General features: G+C 27.8%; 1 protein-coding gene across 3 annotated transcripts in view; it reads left to right on the forward strand.

Moving 5' to 3' along the window:
* The window catches only part of LOC123293701 (ephrin-B2a-like), a 331992-nt gene extending 311601 nt beyond the window's left edge, over positions 1-20391 (forward strand). For all 3 annotated transcript variants that reach the window (XM_044874593.1, XM_044874594.1, XM_044874595.1), the window contains one exon: positions 19042-20391. In XM_044874593.1, coding sequence (XP_044730528.1) covers positions 19166-20071 — 906 coding nt within the window. In that variant the 5' untranslated portion in view covers positions 19042-19165 and the 3' untranslated portion in view covers positions 20072-20391. The remainder of the gene's footprint in view (positions 1-19041) is intronic.
* The last annotated feature ends 561 nt before the right edge of the window (positions 20392-20952 follow it).

A 20952-nucleotide genomic window follows, 5' to 3' on the forward strand; every position in this document is an offset into this window, starting at 1 on the left:
GTTGCTAACTAGAGATTCAAAATCTACATTATTATACTTTTTGTTTTTTTCTGTTTAATAGAAATATTGACAAGCATAATTAAAATAAAATCCCTCGCTTTTTCGTTTTCTTTACTCACCTACTACCGTTCTAATCTTCAGTATCTTGATATATTTTTCCTGGTAAAAGCTTGTTTTATGTAGGTAGTATTTATTTACTATGTTGAAATGATTGCTAAATATGCCTCACGAATAAAAAGCCACTGGCATAGAAATGGTAAAATAAGGTAATCAGGTTTATTATGTTCGTCAGATTGTTCATCTCGTTGAGTATACGTAAATAAAATAACTAAAATGAGTAATACTGTTTCCCACTTCTTACTTTTCCAAAACAAAATGGTTAATAATTTAAGCGTCGAAAAACAGCTTTCTTGAGCTTATTTTAAAAACTTCAACTTCGCAAAAATGGAAAATAATTGCTAAAATAAGTTGTAGACACTAAAAAACCCTCCCACTTAACTGTAAATCTATGTGGTAATATGTGGCTATAATTTTCTATTTTACTATGGCTAAATAGCTTCAAAACTATTCAATTAGCACCCTCTGTTCACAAACAAGTTGAATTGGATTCATTTTTATCGTTATACAATCTATCAACACAAGATAAAATTCTTAAAAGATATTATCATTTACTAGCTTGATAACCACCCGCTTCGCTGGGTTTAAAAGTTAAAATTGGTAAAGATCACCAGGTTATAGCCTTCACCTCCCTTGCTTTCATTTATCCCCTTTCCATAACACTCCAAATAATAAAAATTATTGTTTTACATAAGTAAAATAAGTTTTCTATTTTTTTAAATGTAAAATAGTCATAATTCATATAGCATATCAGAAAAGGTGGCTATGAATTGTTTTACATTGATTTTTTTTACAGAAATTTCTAATTTATGGTAATGTCAAATTAAATTAAATTTATTTAATCTTTTTTTAATAAATTTTTATAAATTATCGCTCATTTGTTATTCTTAACATGTATGAGCTATATTGTTAAGTTCCATTCAAATTCTTTGAATGAAATTCTTTAATGACTTTATAAAAAGTTGTATTGACTTAACAATTTTTTGTAGAAACCAAATACTAGATTGCTGGTATCTATCCATATTCGTTAACTGACTGTGGTACTCCATATTGAGTAAATAACTTTAGAATTATTGTTGATGATCATAAAATCAAAATTTTCATACAAAACCTTATTCTGGTTTTGAAAATGAAAACAATAGCAATACTTTACTAATGATGAAAGCTTTTATAACAATAACAACAACAAGAATATAATACCTATGTAGATAGCTGTATAGATATAAAGTAAAAGTAAAGTATATTATAGGTAGATAGGTAGTATTATTTTACACACAAAATAAAATTTTATATTTGATAATTTTAAAACAAAAATAATAATACCTAATATTATTTTGATGATAATATTTTGTAAAATACGATATTCATATTATCATCAAATTACCATTATCGTAAAGAATACTCTCTAAGGACTTTAATCGACGTCACTTAAATAGAATCCCGTAGGATATTTATATGTTTGTTGTATATATGTATATACTATACATGTATATATGTACACAATACTTTAGTTTGGTATGTGTAGATAGATATATATTGAAATTTTTATATATAAAAGAACATCGCAGGAAAATTCACTTGTGTGTCAATTAATGGCTTTTTATACAGCGTGAAGAAGATTATAATAACTCTCTATTTCATAACTTAGCGCATAAAACGCATTTCTTGAATTTAACAATCGTATGTGCCAATTTTACGAATCTTTGAATTCTTTATAATCTATTTCACACTCTCCTAAGAAGTCCAAATAACATACAAAAATATCAGTGGTAAAGATAAAGTATCCTTTCTTAAACGAGCAACTCCGTAGGAGATTTTTGAAAATTCGTGCGACTTTAATTATAATAGAATAATTGGGATGCTATGCCATTATAAAATTTACGAATAAATGTTCATACTTTTGAAATTCGATTCGAAAAAAAGATTGTTTACCTCTTAATATTTAGCTATGTGAACAAAACGGAAAAAAGCCGAAAAAATAAGTAATAAAGTTTGTATGTATGCCAAAATAAATTAATTTTTTTATTTTTTATTTATTCCATTTTCCAAAACATTAAAATTTGAAACTACAGTTATTCACTTTTCAATTACAACTAAAAATTATTATCGTTATTTCTGTTACAACCTGTATACAAGCGATTATAATAAACAAAAAAAAAGAGATAAACGTACATAGGATAAGACACACGTAAGAAAGTAATAACAAATTTTTTTTATTTAAATAATAAATTTGTATTTTAATCGATTGTTAATTTTTATTTTCGATAATATAATGTATTTTTTTATATACTTTGTTACTTTTTTACAATAGAAGGAAGAGGATATTGAGAAATATGTTGTTGTATACATTGTATGTAATGTACATACTAACATCGACTATATATAAGATACACTTCTTATGGATTAAGAGCCAGGCCAAAAAAAATTCGTTGAATTTACTAAAGGTGATCATTTGAGGATTGGTTATAGTAGTTGTGTACACAGACATACTGCGGTCAGTCAAATGAACGATAGAACAAGGGTCAGATATATGCTATCGAAACCGTTAAACGTGGTACTAAAATCAATTTACTAAAGCTGAAAATTGTTATACAGATTATATATTGTATATAAATAACAGTTATGATTGTCAGTCAGTTAAGTGTTAGAACAGGGCTGGTCAGTCAGTCCTTATTTATGAACAATAAATACATCAGATTGATTTATGATTTTTGTGGTATTTAAATAAATTTATTAAAGCTGAAAATGGTTTTACAGCTTGTATATTGCATAAAAATTGTAGTTATGACAATCAGTCAGTTATACATTAAAACAAGGCATTCCAGTCAGCCCTTATTTATGAACAATAAATAGATAAGATCCATTTAAATACCCCGGAAATCACAAATGAATCTTATATATTTATTGTTCATAAATAAGGACTGACGGACCAGCCCTGTTCTAACACTTAACTGACTGACAATCATAACTGTTATATATATACAATATAAAACTGTATAACAATTTTCAGCTTTAGAAAATTCATTTTAGTACCACATTTAACTTAACGGTTTCGATAGCATATATCTGACCCCTGTTCTATCGTTCACTTGACTGACCGCAGTATATCTGTGTACACAACTACTATAACCAATCCTCAAATGATCAGCTTTAGTAAATTCAACGAATTTTTTTTTGCTTGGCTCTTCCATTATTACTTGTTAGTAGTACTTTTTCCATGTATCTGCTATCTCCTTTTATCATTTCTCTTGAGTGAAAAAATATCAGGTTGATTTGTCTGACTGTACACAAAATATAAAAAAAATGGAAAAAATTTCAAACGTGTGCACATTATTCTAATGGGATTTGTACACACTTACAATATTAAGAATAAAGTCATGTTTTTCGGTGAAATCGATTGAAATTTTAAAATGTTTTAAAATTTTGCTGCATTACAACAAAATGTACAGTATAGGGGAGCGGAGGCTAATACCGTACAGCGGCTAATTCCGTACATCACTGTTTATCCTGAAGGAATTGAGCTGCGTGCGTTTGCTTGGTGTCAATCATTAGCGCAGTAGTGTTAGTGTGGCCTCTTAAGTTACTGTGTTATTAAGGGTAATAATTTTGGTATAAATAGATGTTATGTGATTTGGCGCTCGTTTTTACAACTTTTAAACATCAAAAAATAAGATTTAAGTACATATTTTTATTAAATTTTATAATGAAATTATTATATTTCGGACTATAAATATCTTTATAATACGATTTTTATCAAAGAATCCCATTGTTGAATTTTATTTTGGTAAATTCTCATTCTTGAAATTTGAATTCGGTTTCGGGAATTTCCGTACACTGTACGGTATTACCCGCAATGAAGCATTGCATGAAATTATTTCTCCAGAAGCAGCAGTAAATGCAGAATCAGAGATATCACATGAACTCATTTCACCAGAAGAAGCAGTAAATTTAGAATCAGAAATATCACAAGAACTCATGTCTTCAAAAAAAGCAGTGATTCTAAGCTCACCGAACAAAATATAGAAAGATTAATGAGATAGAAAGCAAATGCGGAAAGTTTCTGCACGCGGACGATTATATCTGTGTATTTTGTGAATAAATAAAAGATTACCCACAGTTAATTAAAATTATTTTTTTTATTTGTGAAAAAATACCTTTTTTCAGGCTTTTTAGGTTCTTAAAATTATGTACGGAATTAGACGCAAGTCTCGGGTAATTCCGTACAAATAACTTTATAGAATAATTTGATTTTGACACTGTCATATTGGACACTGTCAATTATGGATTATTTATATAAAACTAGACTAAATTTATGATGGCTTGATACATAAAGCATTGTATTCTATTAAGTAGGTTCGAAGAAATACACGTTTAAAGTTAGGTGTACGGCATTACCCTCCGCTCCCCTACTTCCGAAATACTGTAATATATTTTATTTATTTATGTTTTAAATAAAATTAGATTAATCATCTAATTTTGCTAGAATGTTAGTTTTTCTAGGTCATATAATAATTTTAGTCGTTTAGATAAAATATTACAAAATATTAGTATAACGAAAATCGAAAAGTTTATTCTTATCAGATAATCAAGTCTGTGTATTTATTTATGCATCAATTGAAGTATCTATATTTAAGGAAAATCGATTTAAGTCTCGCATTTGATAAGTTGTCTGTAAAAATAAAATACTACAAAATAATGAATGGTTCATAAACCGATGAATTTTTAAAATATTCAATAAGTGTTCCGTTTTCGCAAAATAGAATCCCAAATTATTTCTGAAAGCTTAATGGGTAAAATATGGTGACCCAATTTGGTGAACCATTACAGCATCTATAACAAGTGAAATTTACCAAATTTAAAAAAACCCCGACAAATGCGATTTAATTCTTGTAAACCTATTTTTGGAAACTTAGCTATAAAATGTTCACAGACACACACATAGCGGTCACAATTATAACACTCCATTTTTTAGTTCGGGGGTTAAAAACAAAACCTAAAGGTAAAGTAAATGTCCTTAAAGAACCGCTTCTCACTAACGATTAAGTTTAAAATAAAATAAAACTGCAGTAAACTTTATTGTCTCCTTCGTAAGTTTCTATTTAAGTCGAACGTTTTAAGTATAATAAAAATAGAGATAAAATCATTCTGAAATTTCACATGATGGTTTTCTTTTCTAGCATACAAGTATAAAGTAAGCAGCATATATAGTGTGTCCCCGGATAGAGGTAAATTTTCTTATATTTCATTTTAAGAAAAAAAATTTTTATTTATAAAAAATTTTGCTTATTCTGAAAAGTATGTAGGCATATTTAAAACTTCTAAATAATGTACAGGATAGCCAAAAAATTGAAATCACTAATTTTCTTTTTGGTAACCTACCCTATCTTTTTATAAGTTGACTAAATAATATTCAGAATAGTTGCTCGCAATTAACAATTATACAAAATATCAAAGAGATCCGTGTACTTTAATTGTAGCATCATTTTTTATTTTAACAAAAGTTGTAACCACAAAAAAACGTAACAAAGAAGATAATAATAAATCAATTAACTAACATGTGCTATTCGAGAGTGTATTTTTTTTTTTGTGGACTAGGTTAGAAAATTAAAAAGAAAATTTATTTTCGTGAATAAACATTCACTAAGAATGGAATTGTTAACGTTTGAAAGATCTTCTTGAAAGTCAGTCATGAATTTGAATCTTGAGTCATTTTCGAGAAAGTTTTCTTAGTAACATTTTGTCAACTTATAAAAAGAATGGGTAGTTTACCAAAAAAAAAAAAAATTGTGATACCAAATTTTTGACTATCCTGTACATTTTTTAGAAGTTTTAACTATTCCTACATACTTTTCAGAATAAGCAAAATTTTTTATAAAGGATGAATTTTTTTTAAATGCAAAATAAGAAAATTTACAAGTATAGTTAGTTACCTCTATCCGGGTACACACTTTATATAAACTGTGGTTGGATCCTAACTGAACTCAACACAAAATACTTTAAAATAATGTTTCAACTCTTACTTAGTTATTTCATTTATTTTACGATACGGTATGGTGTACATATATATCACATAATAAATGAAATATAAATTTTCTTAAAATGATATTCTCCATCTTATTTATAAAATAATGAATTGTTCAACATTAAATTAATACACAGTAATTATTTTCTAACTACAATTAATCTATTTAATTAAATAAATTGTTGTAATTATTATTTTAAAATAATATATAATAATAATAATATGTGGAGTAATTATACCATGTATATGAAATATATCAAAGTATACTAAGTTTAGTCCCAAGTTTGTAACGCTTTAAAATATTGATGCTATGAACAAAATTTTGGTATAGGTGTTCATAAAATCACATAATTAGTCCATTTCCGGTTGTCTGCCTGTCTGTCTGTCCTCTGTCTGTCCGTCTGTCATCACGATTACTCAAAAACGAAAAGAGATATCAAGCTGAAATTATTATAGCGTGCTTAGGACGTAAAAAGTGAGTAATTGATCAACATACCTCAATTGGATCTTGGGTCCGTAGGAACCATCTTGTAAACCGTTAGAGATAGAACAAAAGTTTAAATGTTAAAAATGTTTCTCATAAAAAAATAAACAACTTTTGTTTGAAACATTTTTTCGTAAACATCACTGTTCACCCATGAGAGCGCAAGTTATACGCAAATTTTATAGTATGTATTATATGGGAATATCAGTTATATATGTGTGACATGTATGTATGTGTAATGTGACAGAGTAATCAACACTGTCTATACATGGTATTTCAACAATTAACTCAGTCAATTGTTTGTTTTCATTTGTTTTTGTTTTTTTATTTAAAATTATCTGAGAATCAGCATTAAACATTTGTTTTTTTGTTATCATGAAAATTGCTCAATCAATTATGATTAGTTTTTATTGAAAATGCTTGTTTCCGGTGAATAAACAAATGTTCATTGTTATTTTCTATTTTCTAGAAATATGTGGAAAGGGGATATTTCAAAATAAATTTATAAACAAATTTATTATAATAATTCCTTAGAAATAGATAATAATTTTCCAGGAATATCTAATGACTAAAAAGAGACGAAATAAAACAATTTAGAGATAAAAACTGCGTGCAGAAGGTCGTGCGGAGAATTTTGTACAACAAAAGAAATCTGTTTAAAAAAAAATTAAAATTTTTGATATTTCCCAAAATTTACCGAATTTATTATCAAAATCTGATAGATTTATCCAACTAGAATATAAATACTTATACAAATAAAAAAGAATACTGGTTATGTGAAATAATTTTGTATTTTTTTATCTGCTCTTCCGCCATTTTATTAACACAAAATATCTACTTAAGATATATATTTAAATTGAAAAAATAAATAGGAATATTTTTTCCAAATACATATTTTTTGTGAAAAGCTATCTGTACTAAATATCTTTGTAAGTAAATATGTAGTACATCTTTTGAAGTAACCAGATTATAAAAATAAAACATATACAACGACTTGCGATAAACGAATTGTAAATATATTGTTTATAGAAATATTCCACTAAAAATTTATGTTTCACAAAATATAATTGTTCTAAAATGCATCGAAGGAATTTTTAAAATAACGGTCTATAAATAATGTTCCACATTTTCTCATTATGACGATAATTAAATTATATGATGTAAATGATGTAAATTTAAAAATAAAAGTTTTACTTTTTATACCATGTATATATGAAATGTATCATAGTATATTAAGTTTAGTCCCAAGTTTGTAACGCTTAAAAATATAGGTGTTCATAAAATCATCTTATTAGTCCATTTCCGGTTGTCTGTCTGTCTATCTGTTTGTCTGTCTATCGTCTGTCTGTCGTCTGTATGTCCGTCTGTCATCACGATTACTCAAAAACGAAAAAGAGATATCAAGCTGAAATTTTCATAGCGTGCTGAAGACGTAAAAATGGAGGTCGAATTCGTGAATAAGCAACATAAGTCAATTGGGTCTTCGGTCCGTAGGATCCATATTGTAAACCGTTAGAGATAGAGTTTAAAACTAAAAATGTTCCTTATAAAAAAACAAACAACTTTAGTTTGAAACATTTTTTCGTAAACATCACTATTTACTTATGATAGCGCAAATTATGCACAAATTGTATAGTATGTATGTTATGGCCATATCAGTTTTATATGTGTGACATGTATGTATGTGTAATGTGACAAAGTAATCAACACTGTCTATACATGGTTCTTCAACAATTAACTCAATCAATTGTTTGTTTTCACTTGTTTTAAACTAACAGTTGATAATTTGTTATGTAAGTTGAAAAAGTTGTACAAATTTTTTACCAGTTTTATTTTATTTTTTATTATTAATTAAATTTAAATGCAGTCCGTATATTTATCACAGAATAAATGACAATTATTATTTGCAATGCGAAAATAACTTGAAGATTATTATTTGTATTGTCAACTACAAACAAATTTTCTTTAGATTATTTAAATTAATTTATGATATCCGGTGATCTATATACTGTAAGTAGTTCTTGGTTAGTTGGTTATAATTTTTTGAAATGTTTCCGTAAACTTACTGAAACAACAATACATAATCCGTTTTTAAACGATTCTTATGTTACCTAACCTTATTTGAGTACAAATTCCTCTGAGACTAATCAGTGCATGGGTTTTACTTCAGACGTTTCCTTGGTAACGATATATACTACTTTATTAATATAATAGTATTCTCACCTTGCGTGAGTTTTATTGGAGGCGTTTCCATGGTAAAGATACACTACTTTAATTATAGAATTGTATGGATGCATATATAATTGTATGGATTGCATTTATGACTTACATTGATAATTTAATATTATTGTATCACAAATTTAAATAAATAATTATGATAATTTACATTTGAAAAATAATATTTGTTCAACTTGATTTCTTATTTTTTAATTAGTGTTTTTCAATAATTTTAATTTGACATTTTGTATAACATTAACATATAAAGAATTGCAAATTAGTCATAACAGCCTCCTTTATCGCCAAAATTTTCCACTGAAAGCGCGATTAGATTGTTCCTATCATGACTACGAACCAAACGAATCAACTAATTTAAACTGAATTGTGTTGTACCTTATACAAATTCACTTTATTTTCATAAAAAAATAAACTTTGTTGAATATTATTTTCCAATTTAACATCGTTATAATTTTTATTGATACCTAAATTAATTTTGTTTTCACATTTCATTTTTCAATTACAACAATTTTTAATATAATTTTGTAGGTTAATTAAGACCATTCATAATACACGAATACATTTTGGTATTTTTAAATAAAAAAATAATTCAATTAATTTTCAACTAAACATGTACATATGAATAGCGAAAATTAAAATAAAAAATTTCAAAAAACTATAATATTATATAACCTACTCGTTTTTGAAAAACTACTCTCATAGTCGTAACCAAAGATGAGTTTCAAGAAATGTTTTCATTGTAAAATTTTTTATAGATTAAAATAAAAGCTTCTATTTAATACAAGCTTCCCCTGCATCATTTCTAAATGTGTAATTGTTGGCTTTTCCAAAACATTACTTATCATTCCAAAAGTTCTAGAAGATTTTGTAAGCCTTTAAATGAATATATTAAAAATACCAATTTCTCTCTTATACAGGCACCTGCATCAGTGGTTTGTCTCACTTATTCGCACCGTGCATGAAGTTTTATTTCATTCGTTCCCATGATAATGATACACTACTTTTTTAATATAATTTTATGGATGGACATATAAGTCTATGGTTTGGAAATATGGTTTACATTGAATATTTAATACGATTTTCTAACAAAATTAAATGAGTAATTTTGTTAAAAGTATTTATGCAATTTCGTCTCTCATTGTTATTTTTCAATAATTTTAACACCCGAACTAAAAAAAGGAGGTGTTATAAGTTTGACCGCTATGTGTGTGTGTCTGTCTGTCTGTAACATCGTAGCGTCCAAACGAATGAATCGATTATGAGTTCTTTGGTTTCGTTTGAAATGTAATGTAATGTAGAGTAGAAATGTAATGTAATGTAGAGTTTAAGGTTCCGTACCCGAAACATTTATAGGGTTTTTTTTTAATTTCACTTGTAACAATTTAACGTTTTCTATACCATTTACATGTAAACAATTGAAAAATACTCATTTTTTAAATAATACAAATGATTTATTGCAAATTTTATATGATGACAGCGCTGCGATTGATTCAGCTTCACGAAATAAAAGAGTGGATCATTTATGGTATATGTATTAAATTCGTTAAACTATCGCTTATTGAGGACCGTTAATCGATCTTCAATCTTCAATAAAACGACTTTTTTTCGTTGTAGTTCCTGTTTCTCACTGATAAAGAGAGATTTTAGAGCTTTCACCCAGGTTTGATTGTATATGAATTCTTATAACCCTTACATTTTTCTCTTTAAGCAGTGATTGATTGGTATAAGTGATATGTTAATTTTATTAAAATTAAAAATATATTACTCGAATAACATAATTTATAACATATTATATACTCGGATAACATATTTTTATAAAATAATGATAATGTACAATCAAAAAATAAAAAATTTGCGATAAGCCGCAGGTATAATGTTACAATAATATACCACCATGCATTATTGTTGTTTATTGTATGGTCTATATATGAATATGCCTAATGACAAATACACAAATTTTTAATGTATTGTTTAAATTATCTAAAATGAAAAATAAAAAGTATTATACAAAAAAACAATGCATTCATTTAATGTTGTCAAATGAAAAACATTGTTGATAACATTATCTATTAATTATAAACTTGAATATTATTAAATTTTTTAATTTATTTATATATAAAATACAAGCTTAATACAAGCGTATATGGAACCCTTTCATAACGCGATTACATACCCACTGGTATAACTGAGAGAAATCCATTTAAAAAAAAAAAAACTCAACGTATAGTATAAAACTAAAAAGTCATTGATCAAGATTTTTGTGTTATACTCCCCAAATAATCCGAAGTAACAAAATGATACTCAATTGGAATGTAGAGTGGAAACTCGAAATGCTTTTATTGTACTAAATGTGCTCTGGAGTTCGTCACAATGACTGCTGAATCATTCCTTTCGTTTTTTTTGTGGTTGGGTTTGGTGTATTTGGAATACCAAAACATATTACTAACCTAGACCAAAGTATTATCTATGCATCGCATAAATGTCAGTTATCCGAAGAGTATGAACTCATACAATCATTTTAGACACATTTTAGAAGGTTTAATGATTCCAAATTCCTCAAATTTCAAGCCAACAAACGCGATTAAATTATGCAAGAAAACCTATTCTTACAAGTTAGGCTAATAACACCTAAGTTAGGTATGAGTAGATGTCCTGGGAAGGTGGGGGGTTACACTTAAACCTTGGGGTCTGGGTCTGTGATACCAAAAAAGGGTTGGCTCATCTCCGGCCACTACTCCATGAACCATTTTGAGCTGTTTAAGAACCTGGACGTCAATAGTTCGTCAAAGAAAGGCTGGATCAAGTGAGTCCACTTTCTCGTGGCAAGACCTGGGCAGTAACAGAGAAGATGAGTCATCGTTTCTTTCTCCTCCTCACTATGACATTTACTGCAATAGTCATGATACACTGTCAGTCCCAGGCGTCCAGCGTTCTATTTACGTGCCATTAGCAACAGTTTTGCTAATAGAAGTCTTTGAAAGTGATATAAGATCTTCAGAACGCCTACGATTGTACTCAGATCATATCTGTCTCGTAGTACCACAAGTACGTTACTTTCTCCATCAAAATTGGCTTTTTTAAGATATTCTCCTTAAGGAACAACTTATAGTTCGCTTGTGTCCGGCAGCATTGTGCCATTTCTTGCAAGATCATCATTTTCCCAATTTCCTGGAATGTCCCTGTGCTCTGGTATCCATAACAGGTTTATATTCATTTGTTCCACCATATCATTTAAGGACGTTCGGCAGCCATAACACCGAAGACCGTATAAAATTTCACATTCCACATGCCAGACTGCCTCTATTTTGAGTATTCAGAAGAAGGGAAGATTGTATTCGCCAATTCTATTAACGCCAAGTCTATCTATTAATAATAATCGATCAATGTATTTGTCTTTTTACTTTTTTCAATATAGAAAAATTAGGAAAAATTTAGGTAACAAATAAATCCTATTCCTTGTACCCTTAACAATTGTATCGCGCTTTAAAAAGTGTTCCTATATATTCATCTCTCTTCCCCACATATAATAATATATCAAACATATGCATATGTTAAATAGATAAAAACTTAATAAATATATGGGCAGAGGCACTTAATGAATGTTATCAGATTGTTAAAATCCATTACTTTGTTCTCTATAGCCACAGATGGATATATAGCACTAAATTATTGTTATATCAATAACAAAAAAAAAAAAAAAAATACTATCATTAAAAACACTAATAAATAAACGGATACTTGAGAAATGATTCCTTCCTATTAAAAGTTTTATCACAAAAGAAAGAAAAAGCATTATTGATGTCGATAAATAGATGCGGGTGATGTGTATAATTCGTTTAATTGCCATCTGAAATCAAGACATACATACATACCATACGTACACTAACTACACTTTCTTCACTATTACATCACACTTTTTAAATACTATTCTATAACGGAGAATTGTTTACCGTAACATTTAACACTCTCTTTCTCTCTCTTTGTTCATAAATTTTATATGCTACAAATTAAGCTCATTTTTAATACCCGTAGCATTTCTTATATAAATAGTTATTTAAAAAAAGTCCACGCGTATATATAGACATCCTTACGCGGGGGGGCGAAAGGGGGGGGGGGCGTACCCCTCCAAGAATTTTCGATTTTTTTGAAAAACATGATAAAATGAAGATAATTGATTTACTTCTTTACTATTCTGGACTTCTCTAAACACGTAATAAACAAATGGAAACTTCTTGACTACATATTATGTGAAATTTTACATATTCGTTAACATCCTAAAAACGTCTTAAAATATCTAACACCACAAAAACAAATAGCACAAATAGCTGACACATTCAAATGAATCATGTTCTTTCTACAAACTAAATGGATATATAATGAATAGAACCTTTGCAATTAATAACTTTAGGAACTCTCAAGATACCATCGAAAAACTTTCCCGTTATTTTCCCGTTATTCTTTTGTTAGCGTTTTTTAAATAGAACCAGAAGTAAAGTTTCAGATATTATTTGGGAGGTTGGGTTAAGGTTTATCAATTTTTCAATTTTTCTATTAATATTATCATAAACATTTGGTGATAATTTTGCATACAGTGCCCCTGCATTATTAGATCAAAATGCACTATTAAGGTAGTACAAGCGGCAAGGTAAGTTTAGACTTGTGGTTGAAATTATTTGTATCTTATTTTCAACTTTGATGAAGAATTTTGTTATAACTTCATGAATGTAGATGAAAAACAAGAATACAATTTTTTTCTATCTGCCTTGGTTTTGAAATATTGAAAGCTAAATAATTGAACAAAATTTTCAATTTTCGATATTTTGAAAATTACTACAGACACCGAAAATTTGTTTTCTTACTTTTCGTTGTCAAGTTATAAAAATTCACCATCAAAATTGAAAATATACACTTTTTTAATTTGTGTTCCCACTACCGTGCTCATACATCCTTAATTAGTCGGGTACAATGGGTTTTCTTTTATTTTCAAAAATTTATTAAGGTTTTAACTTTAATTTAAAGAGTTTTTTTTTTAATTTCCACCGACAAATTTTCGAGAAATCTATGAAAACATATCATTCATCTACCAATGTAAAATATGCCTACTTTTGAAGTCATTTATTTATCACAATCATAAAACAATTGCATTTTGATCGTTGTTTCATTAAGACTTTTGGTCAAGATGTCAAGATCTACAAAATTTCTCAATATAGCGAAGCCCAAATTTAACCAAGACTTTATTTGTTGACCATGTTGTAAAAATATTAAATTTTTTTTTTTTTGTGGTTTACTTCAAATTCAAAATAATATTCTTAAATCGTCATTTTAATGTTAATAACTACAAAACATCCCAAATATTATATTGTACCTAGCCTAAACTTTACCTATATTACATCGTCATATAACTAAAATACATCGAAATATTATAAAAATTGATAAAATATTTTGTTGGTTGATATAATACTTTTGAAAACTTATAATAAACGTATATTTAAACAAAGTCGAAACTTCGTAATGTTTGCAAGAAATATCTATAGAGCATACAAGTAAGTCATTTTTCTCTTTACTCATTATTTCTTTGAGTTACGAATGTGAGACGAAATATAATATAGTCTTATATTAACTTGCTACACGCGAGTATAAAAATAAACTTCATCAGACTTTTATTTATTTAAATTCTATTACTCGGTTAATGCTAAAAACATGTATTGTATTATGCACACTATAAGATTTACTTTAATGCAATTTTTTTTTAATTAGCTGCTGATAAATGACTTATAAAACTATAATCGCTTTAACTATGCTATTGTTAATTATTATTATTAGTTTGATATAAACTATTTACAAAGAGGTCCGTAAAAAACCTTCTATATATCTACAAAGAAATATGTGAGGACATAATCAACATTTATTGACTTAATTAATATAAAACATTTCAAAACAATTTTTAGTTATTAAAGATAATATTTAAAACTATAACATCAAATTTTGGTTAATAATAACTGTTAAAATTGGTTCAGTTAGTTTTTTTTATCCATTACAAACAAAAATACTAAAAGAAAATAATTTCTCTTTATAATATTAGTGTCGATGAATCCAAACGTCATTTGTTTAGTTTAAATATTAGAAAATAAAGTTATTTTAACATTATTATCAGACCCTAATCTTTAAACAAAATTATACTTTAACAAAGACGGGAATCAAGTAAATTTTAAAATTAAATAAAAGAATATAAAATATGGGAAAAAAACTTCCTGATAAAGTATAATGGAATGGAAATTGGAATCAGTGTTTAAACTTTCAAAAGTTTTCATTGAAGAAATGTTTGCACCACCCTGTACAACCCATAATGAATATAACATTGCAAGGTCATTTTTATAATCCCACATACTTTTATGCCAATGTGTCTGGGATAGTTAATATAATATTTAAAAAAAAAAAGGTAAAATGCTTAACAATGGAATATAATATACATTTTTCATACCTTAACCATAAACAACTTACCTTCTTTATATTCTGTGGATTACTTTATCAATATGAGAATTTAAACTTATCTCATATGTGCCAATAATGTTCACATGGCTTTTCAAAATTCCTCTTAATGCAAATCTAGGCACCGATACTTGATACATTTGAAAAACCGAAACTACTTTAATTTTGATATTTTGTAAAAAGATTGTGAATTTTGATTTTTTTATTTCCGAACATCAGCTATGTTTTTTTATGGATAATTCTACAATTTTTTTTATTAAATGTTAATACAAGTCGAGATTCATTTTTCGAAAAAAAAAAAAAAAATTGAAAATAAACAATTACCTGACTAAATTATTGAAATACCCTGTATAAACAGGCCTGGATTTTACATATTAGGCCACATGGGCCATGGACCAAGACGAAAAATTTTGAGGACGATAAATTGATTGAAAAGTTCAAATATTTTTGCATACATTGATGAAAAACGTTGTAGATGTTGAGAAAATTTTATACTTTTGAATTTCACGAACATATTCTCAGCCAAACGTATAATTTTTAAATCCTGATTCATACGCTTTCTGAAATAACTCCGACCTGTACATAGACAAGGTTGAATATCAAGGGCTTGCATTATTTTTAATAAATTAGAGGTTTAAAAAAGAACAAACCTTTTTCTAAATATTCTCTAAAAAACTTTTTTTGTGTTTCGAAAATTTTTCATAAGACTCACTTCATTTCTCTTCTTTTATAATTTTGAATAAAAAGGAGACCACAGTTTTGCTCTAATTTGCTCCCTTGCAGGAAATCATGTTTACGGAAAAATGTTTCAAACAATAATTGTTTATTTTTTTATGAGGAACATTTTACATTTAATCTTTTGTTCTCTTTCTAACGGCTTACAACATTGGTCCTACGGACTCAAGACTCAATTGACCTATGTTGCTCATTTACGAACTAAAACTCACTTTTTACATCGTGCGAACATCCTATAAAAATTTCAGCTTGATATCTTTTTTCGTTTTTGAGTTATCGTGTTGTGAACACCTATACCAAAATTTTGTTTGAAAAATCATTATTTCTAAGCGGTCTAAAATTGGTAAACCTTAATATATATTTCATAAATACAGAGTATAAAAGTTATTGAAATATTCTTTCAATGGTCTACAATGTACTTTGCTTTTGCTGTACATTAATTATGATTTTTCAGTTTTTCATAATATACCTTAAATTTTAATTACACAAAAATTCTCCAAATATTTTTTGTTTTTCATTCACCATCCTTCGAATTGTAAAATTAACCAATTCTACCAGATTTTCATATAAAAAAAGGTACATACAAAGGTGTTTATACCGAAAATATGTAAAAACAAAAATCTTTTTAAAACGCACGCATTTTGTTGTTATGCATGAATGATGCTTCATCATAATGAGGAAAAATCTACTACGGTCTTTATTTTTAATCAATGTATGAAAATGTTAATGAAAAACATACACATTTTCATCATAATGTCTACACAAATGAAAAATATTACAACTTTTAAAATTTATATAAATAATTAACATGATTAAAAAGTGTAATCTTTCTGACATACTTTTTGTATAAAAATAAATTAAAACAATAATACGGTATACATTTCATAAAATCGTTTCAAGAAGAATTATTTAGTTTATTTTTGGAAAATATATACTTAAAAATGTTATTTTTCTTTGTCACATTTACCCAGCGTTACCAACTAACTCTACCAACTTTTAGGTAGATATACCAAAACTGAATGATTTTAGAATAGAAAGTTGGGGGATTACTAACTTTAAGTAACTCAAAGTAACCAGATGTAAGATTAGATCTACCAACTTTTAAGAAGAATTTGCTGAAAACTATCAACTTTTTAAATCCAATCTACCACCTAGACAGATTTTGGGTTGGCAACGCTGCTTCTACCTACCCTATATTTAGAATTAAGAAAAAACTTAAGCTTTTAATAAAGATTTATCAGCGCTTCCACCATTATTAAAATTGAAAATTTACCTATCAATTTGTGTACCATGTATATCAAATATACCAAAGTATACTAAGTTTAGTCCCAAGTTTGTAACACTTAAAAATATTTATGCTATGAACAAAATTCTAGTATAGGTGTTCATAAAATCACATAATTAAAAAATTTTTATAGCGTGCTTAGGACCAAAAAAGGAAGATCGAGTTCGTAAATGAGCAACATAGGTCATTTGGGTCTTGGGTCTGTGGGACCCACCTTGTAAACCGTTAGAGATAGAACAAAAGTTTATGTAAAAAATATTCCTTATAAAAAAATAAACAACTTTTGTTTGAAATATTTTTTTGTCTTACCCACGAGGGCGCAAATTAGGTGCAAATGTTATAGTATGTATTATATGGGAATATCAGTTATGACTGTGTGGCTAACTAAGAGTGGATAGCTTTCTTTACTTACGTGACGTCAAAAAACAAACGATTCCGTCATCAACACTGTCTATACATGGTATTTCAACAATTAACTCAGCCAATAGTTTTTTTTTCACTTGTCAAAATGGATGTTAGCACATGACGAAAAGTGAATGTTTAATTGATCGTTGTACTACCTATCTTAGTTTTCGAGGTATCGAATCACTATATACAGAAGAAAACATCCAATAAAATAGAGTATTTAGATGGTGGCTCCCAAGATAGTTGCTTCACCAAAACTGTCATCACATATACTAAAAACGAAAGCTCCCAAAAACTTTACGATATTGATAATTTTTATAAGAATAATAAATCGTAATAATAAAAATCACTTTAATAAAAAAAAAATTGACTTGCTCTTTCTATAATTTTCATTACACGAAAATATTTTTCAAATCTTAAACACGGTTTTTGTTAAATCCCAAGAAAATTATCATTGTAATAAATTATGTCAAAAATAGGTATATAAATATGATAACCAAATTTTTTCATTAACTTTTTCCAAATAATCATTTGTAAAAGATCATTTTTTAAATACTACGATGCAGGTGGTGATGCCTTGCAGAAATAAGAAATCAAATAATAATACATACTTTAATTAAAAACTTTTCATATACAATATGAAAAAAGACTATCAACTTCATCATTATTCGACATTTCATCAATATTGTCTAAAAAAAAGACTTTTCAAAATCTACCGAAAGAGGTTCTATGTACTAAGCAACAAAAAAATCAACCCTTGACTGAAATTGTCTACCTACTAAACCAATACCATGTGGAGGGGTCTAGGTATTGTGTACATTTCTACTGAATCACTACAATGTATTAGTATTAGATCACCTCTGGCAGAAAGCACAAGGTACAAATGCCGATCTATAGGTCTGCATTTAAAACTCAAGTATTGTATTTAAATAAGTAATAATATTGTTAACATGCGTTACTTAATCATCAATTTTAACTTGCCGGTAAAGTCATAATAATTTTAATATCAATAAAAATAATTAGTTATTTTTCGTATTCATTTCAAATAATATCCGTTTGTTGATTATCCAATAAATTTTACCAAATATACGACTATAAAACGTACACATGTTAGAGAATACACCTGATTTATTAGCTATTTATCACTATATTCCGATTTGAGTTTTATGTTTACTGAATACGGATATAATTATTATACAGTTCAACACTTTTATAGTTTTTTATGCATAAATTATGTTTTCTTAACTTTTTTTATTCTTTTATTTACAGATAGCGAAAAAAGCAGAAGGAACAAATCGACACAAGAAAATCAATTATTGCAAAACAAAATACACAACAGCTAGTGAATGTTTGGAAGCTATGTAACTAACCAAAGCTTAGTTCAATTTTCACCATGACATTGCCTTCACGTTATTATGGATTTTGGTATTGTGCTACCCAATATTTAATATGTGTTACAATATTAATACAATTTGTGTTAAGTGTTAATGGTGCCCAACAAAAATCAGCTGGGCCTAAAACATTTTCAATTTATTGGAATATAAGTACAGATGCATTCCGGATAGACAACACTGATCATATTTTCGATATAAATAAGGGTAATTCAAAATTTGAATACGATCAAGTCAATATTATATGTCCCGTATATAATAGTCGTGAAGTAAAAGACGAAGAAACAGAAAAATATATGATTTATAATGTTTCGAAGGAGGAATACGACACATGTCGAATAACAAATCCAAATCCACGAGTGATTGCTGTATGTGACAAACCATTTAGGAGAATGTACTTTACAATTACATTTCGACCATTCTCACCGCAACCAGGAGGTTTAGAATTTTTACCTGGACATGATTATTATTTTATATCAACAGCATCCAAAGATGATTTACATCGACGTGTTTCTGGTCGATGTTTATCACACAACATGAAAGTATTATTTAAAGTGTGGCATCCAATCGATGAACAACCACCAACAACCACTTCAACACATGCACCACCACCTCCACCAATTGTTGTTGGTACAGTACCATATCCATCATGGCCTTATTTAACATCAAACGTACCACATTATCCACCGAATGAAGCCAATGAGGACGACGATGAACACTTTAACATTGCCAGTACAGTACGTTCCACAACCAAAAAAGTGAAACCATATGAAAAACATCCAAATGATGTTGAGAAAAGTAGTTTAACACGTAGTAATAGTTGTTCGCAGAATCGAAGGTATCATATCGGAATGTTATTGACCATTATATTATTCACAATTATATCGACATCGTCCATACTACGGTGAACCTAAGAATGACGCCTTATAGTGTATTATTTAAGTGTGTGTAAATGTTTGTGTTCAAAGTGCTCTCTCCTCCCTCTCTGAAACTAAAAACTAAACAACGATACCAACAGGTTTACAAGAAAACAACATCTTTTGGGTCATTGTGTGTATTGTGTATATATATAAGAAATAACGTATTATGATGTGATGTGATGACCCATCTCGTCGCCGTGGTCGTGCCGTTCGTTGTTGTGTGCATCTCGCGTATTGTGTGAACAACACAAGTCACAAAACATTTCTTCGTCTAATTGTAATATATAAAAAAAATTGACTTTGTTAAAAAATATTTCAACGATATATTATTGAAACAGCGGAACGAATTTTTTTATTGAAAAAAATGTTATTGACAGTGAATATATGAAAAAAAAATATAAAATATATATTTATGATATAGTTTTCGGGTGATGAATGATTTATTGAATATTTTTTACGTTTAAAATGCGCGCGAATGAAGTGAAAATAATATTTATTTTTGAATAGAGATTGTGTAAAAAGATTATTATTATATTTCTTGGTACTCTATTCATATGATCAAGTTAATTTAATATTGATAACAAATAGTTACAAATTTATATATTGATATATTGAATATACAATTTTATATAATCCAAGATAAATCAAATTGTCATTAAGACATAACCTAACATACATATATTAATCTAACAACACAATCAATTGTATGTATCCATTCGTTTTAATATTATTATTAAATAAACAAACAAACATACAAGCAACCAACCAATCAAGCTCACCCTACAGACTACAGCTATATACACCCCCCACTCTAAACCCCACTACCGATACCAACTTTTGTATTTTGTAACATATGTGCTGCTATTTGA

The sequence above is a fragment of the Chrysoperla carnea genome, chromosome 2 (assembly GCF_905475395.1).
Source record: "Chrysoperla carnea chromosome 2, inChrCarn1.1, whole genome shotgun sequence".
In the NCBI taxonomy this organism is placed as follows: Eukaryota; Metazoa; Arthropoda; class Insecta; order Neuroptera; family Chrysopidae; genus Chrysoperla; species Chrysoperla carnea.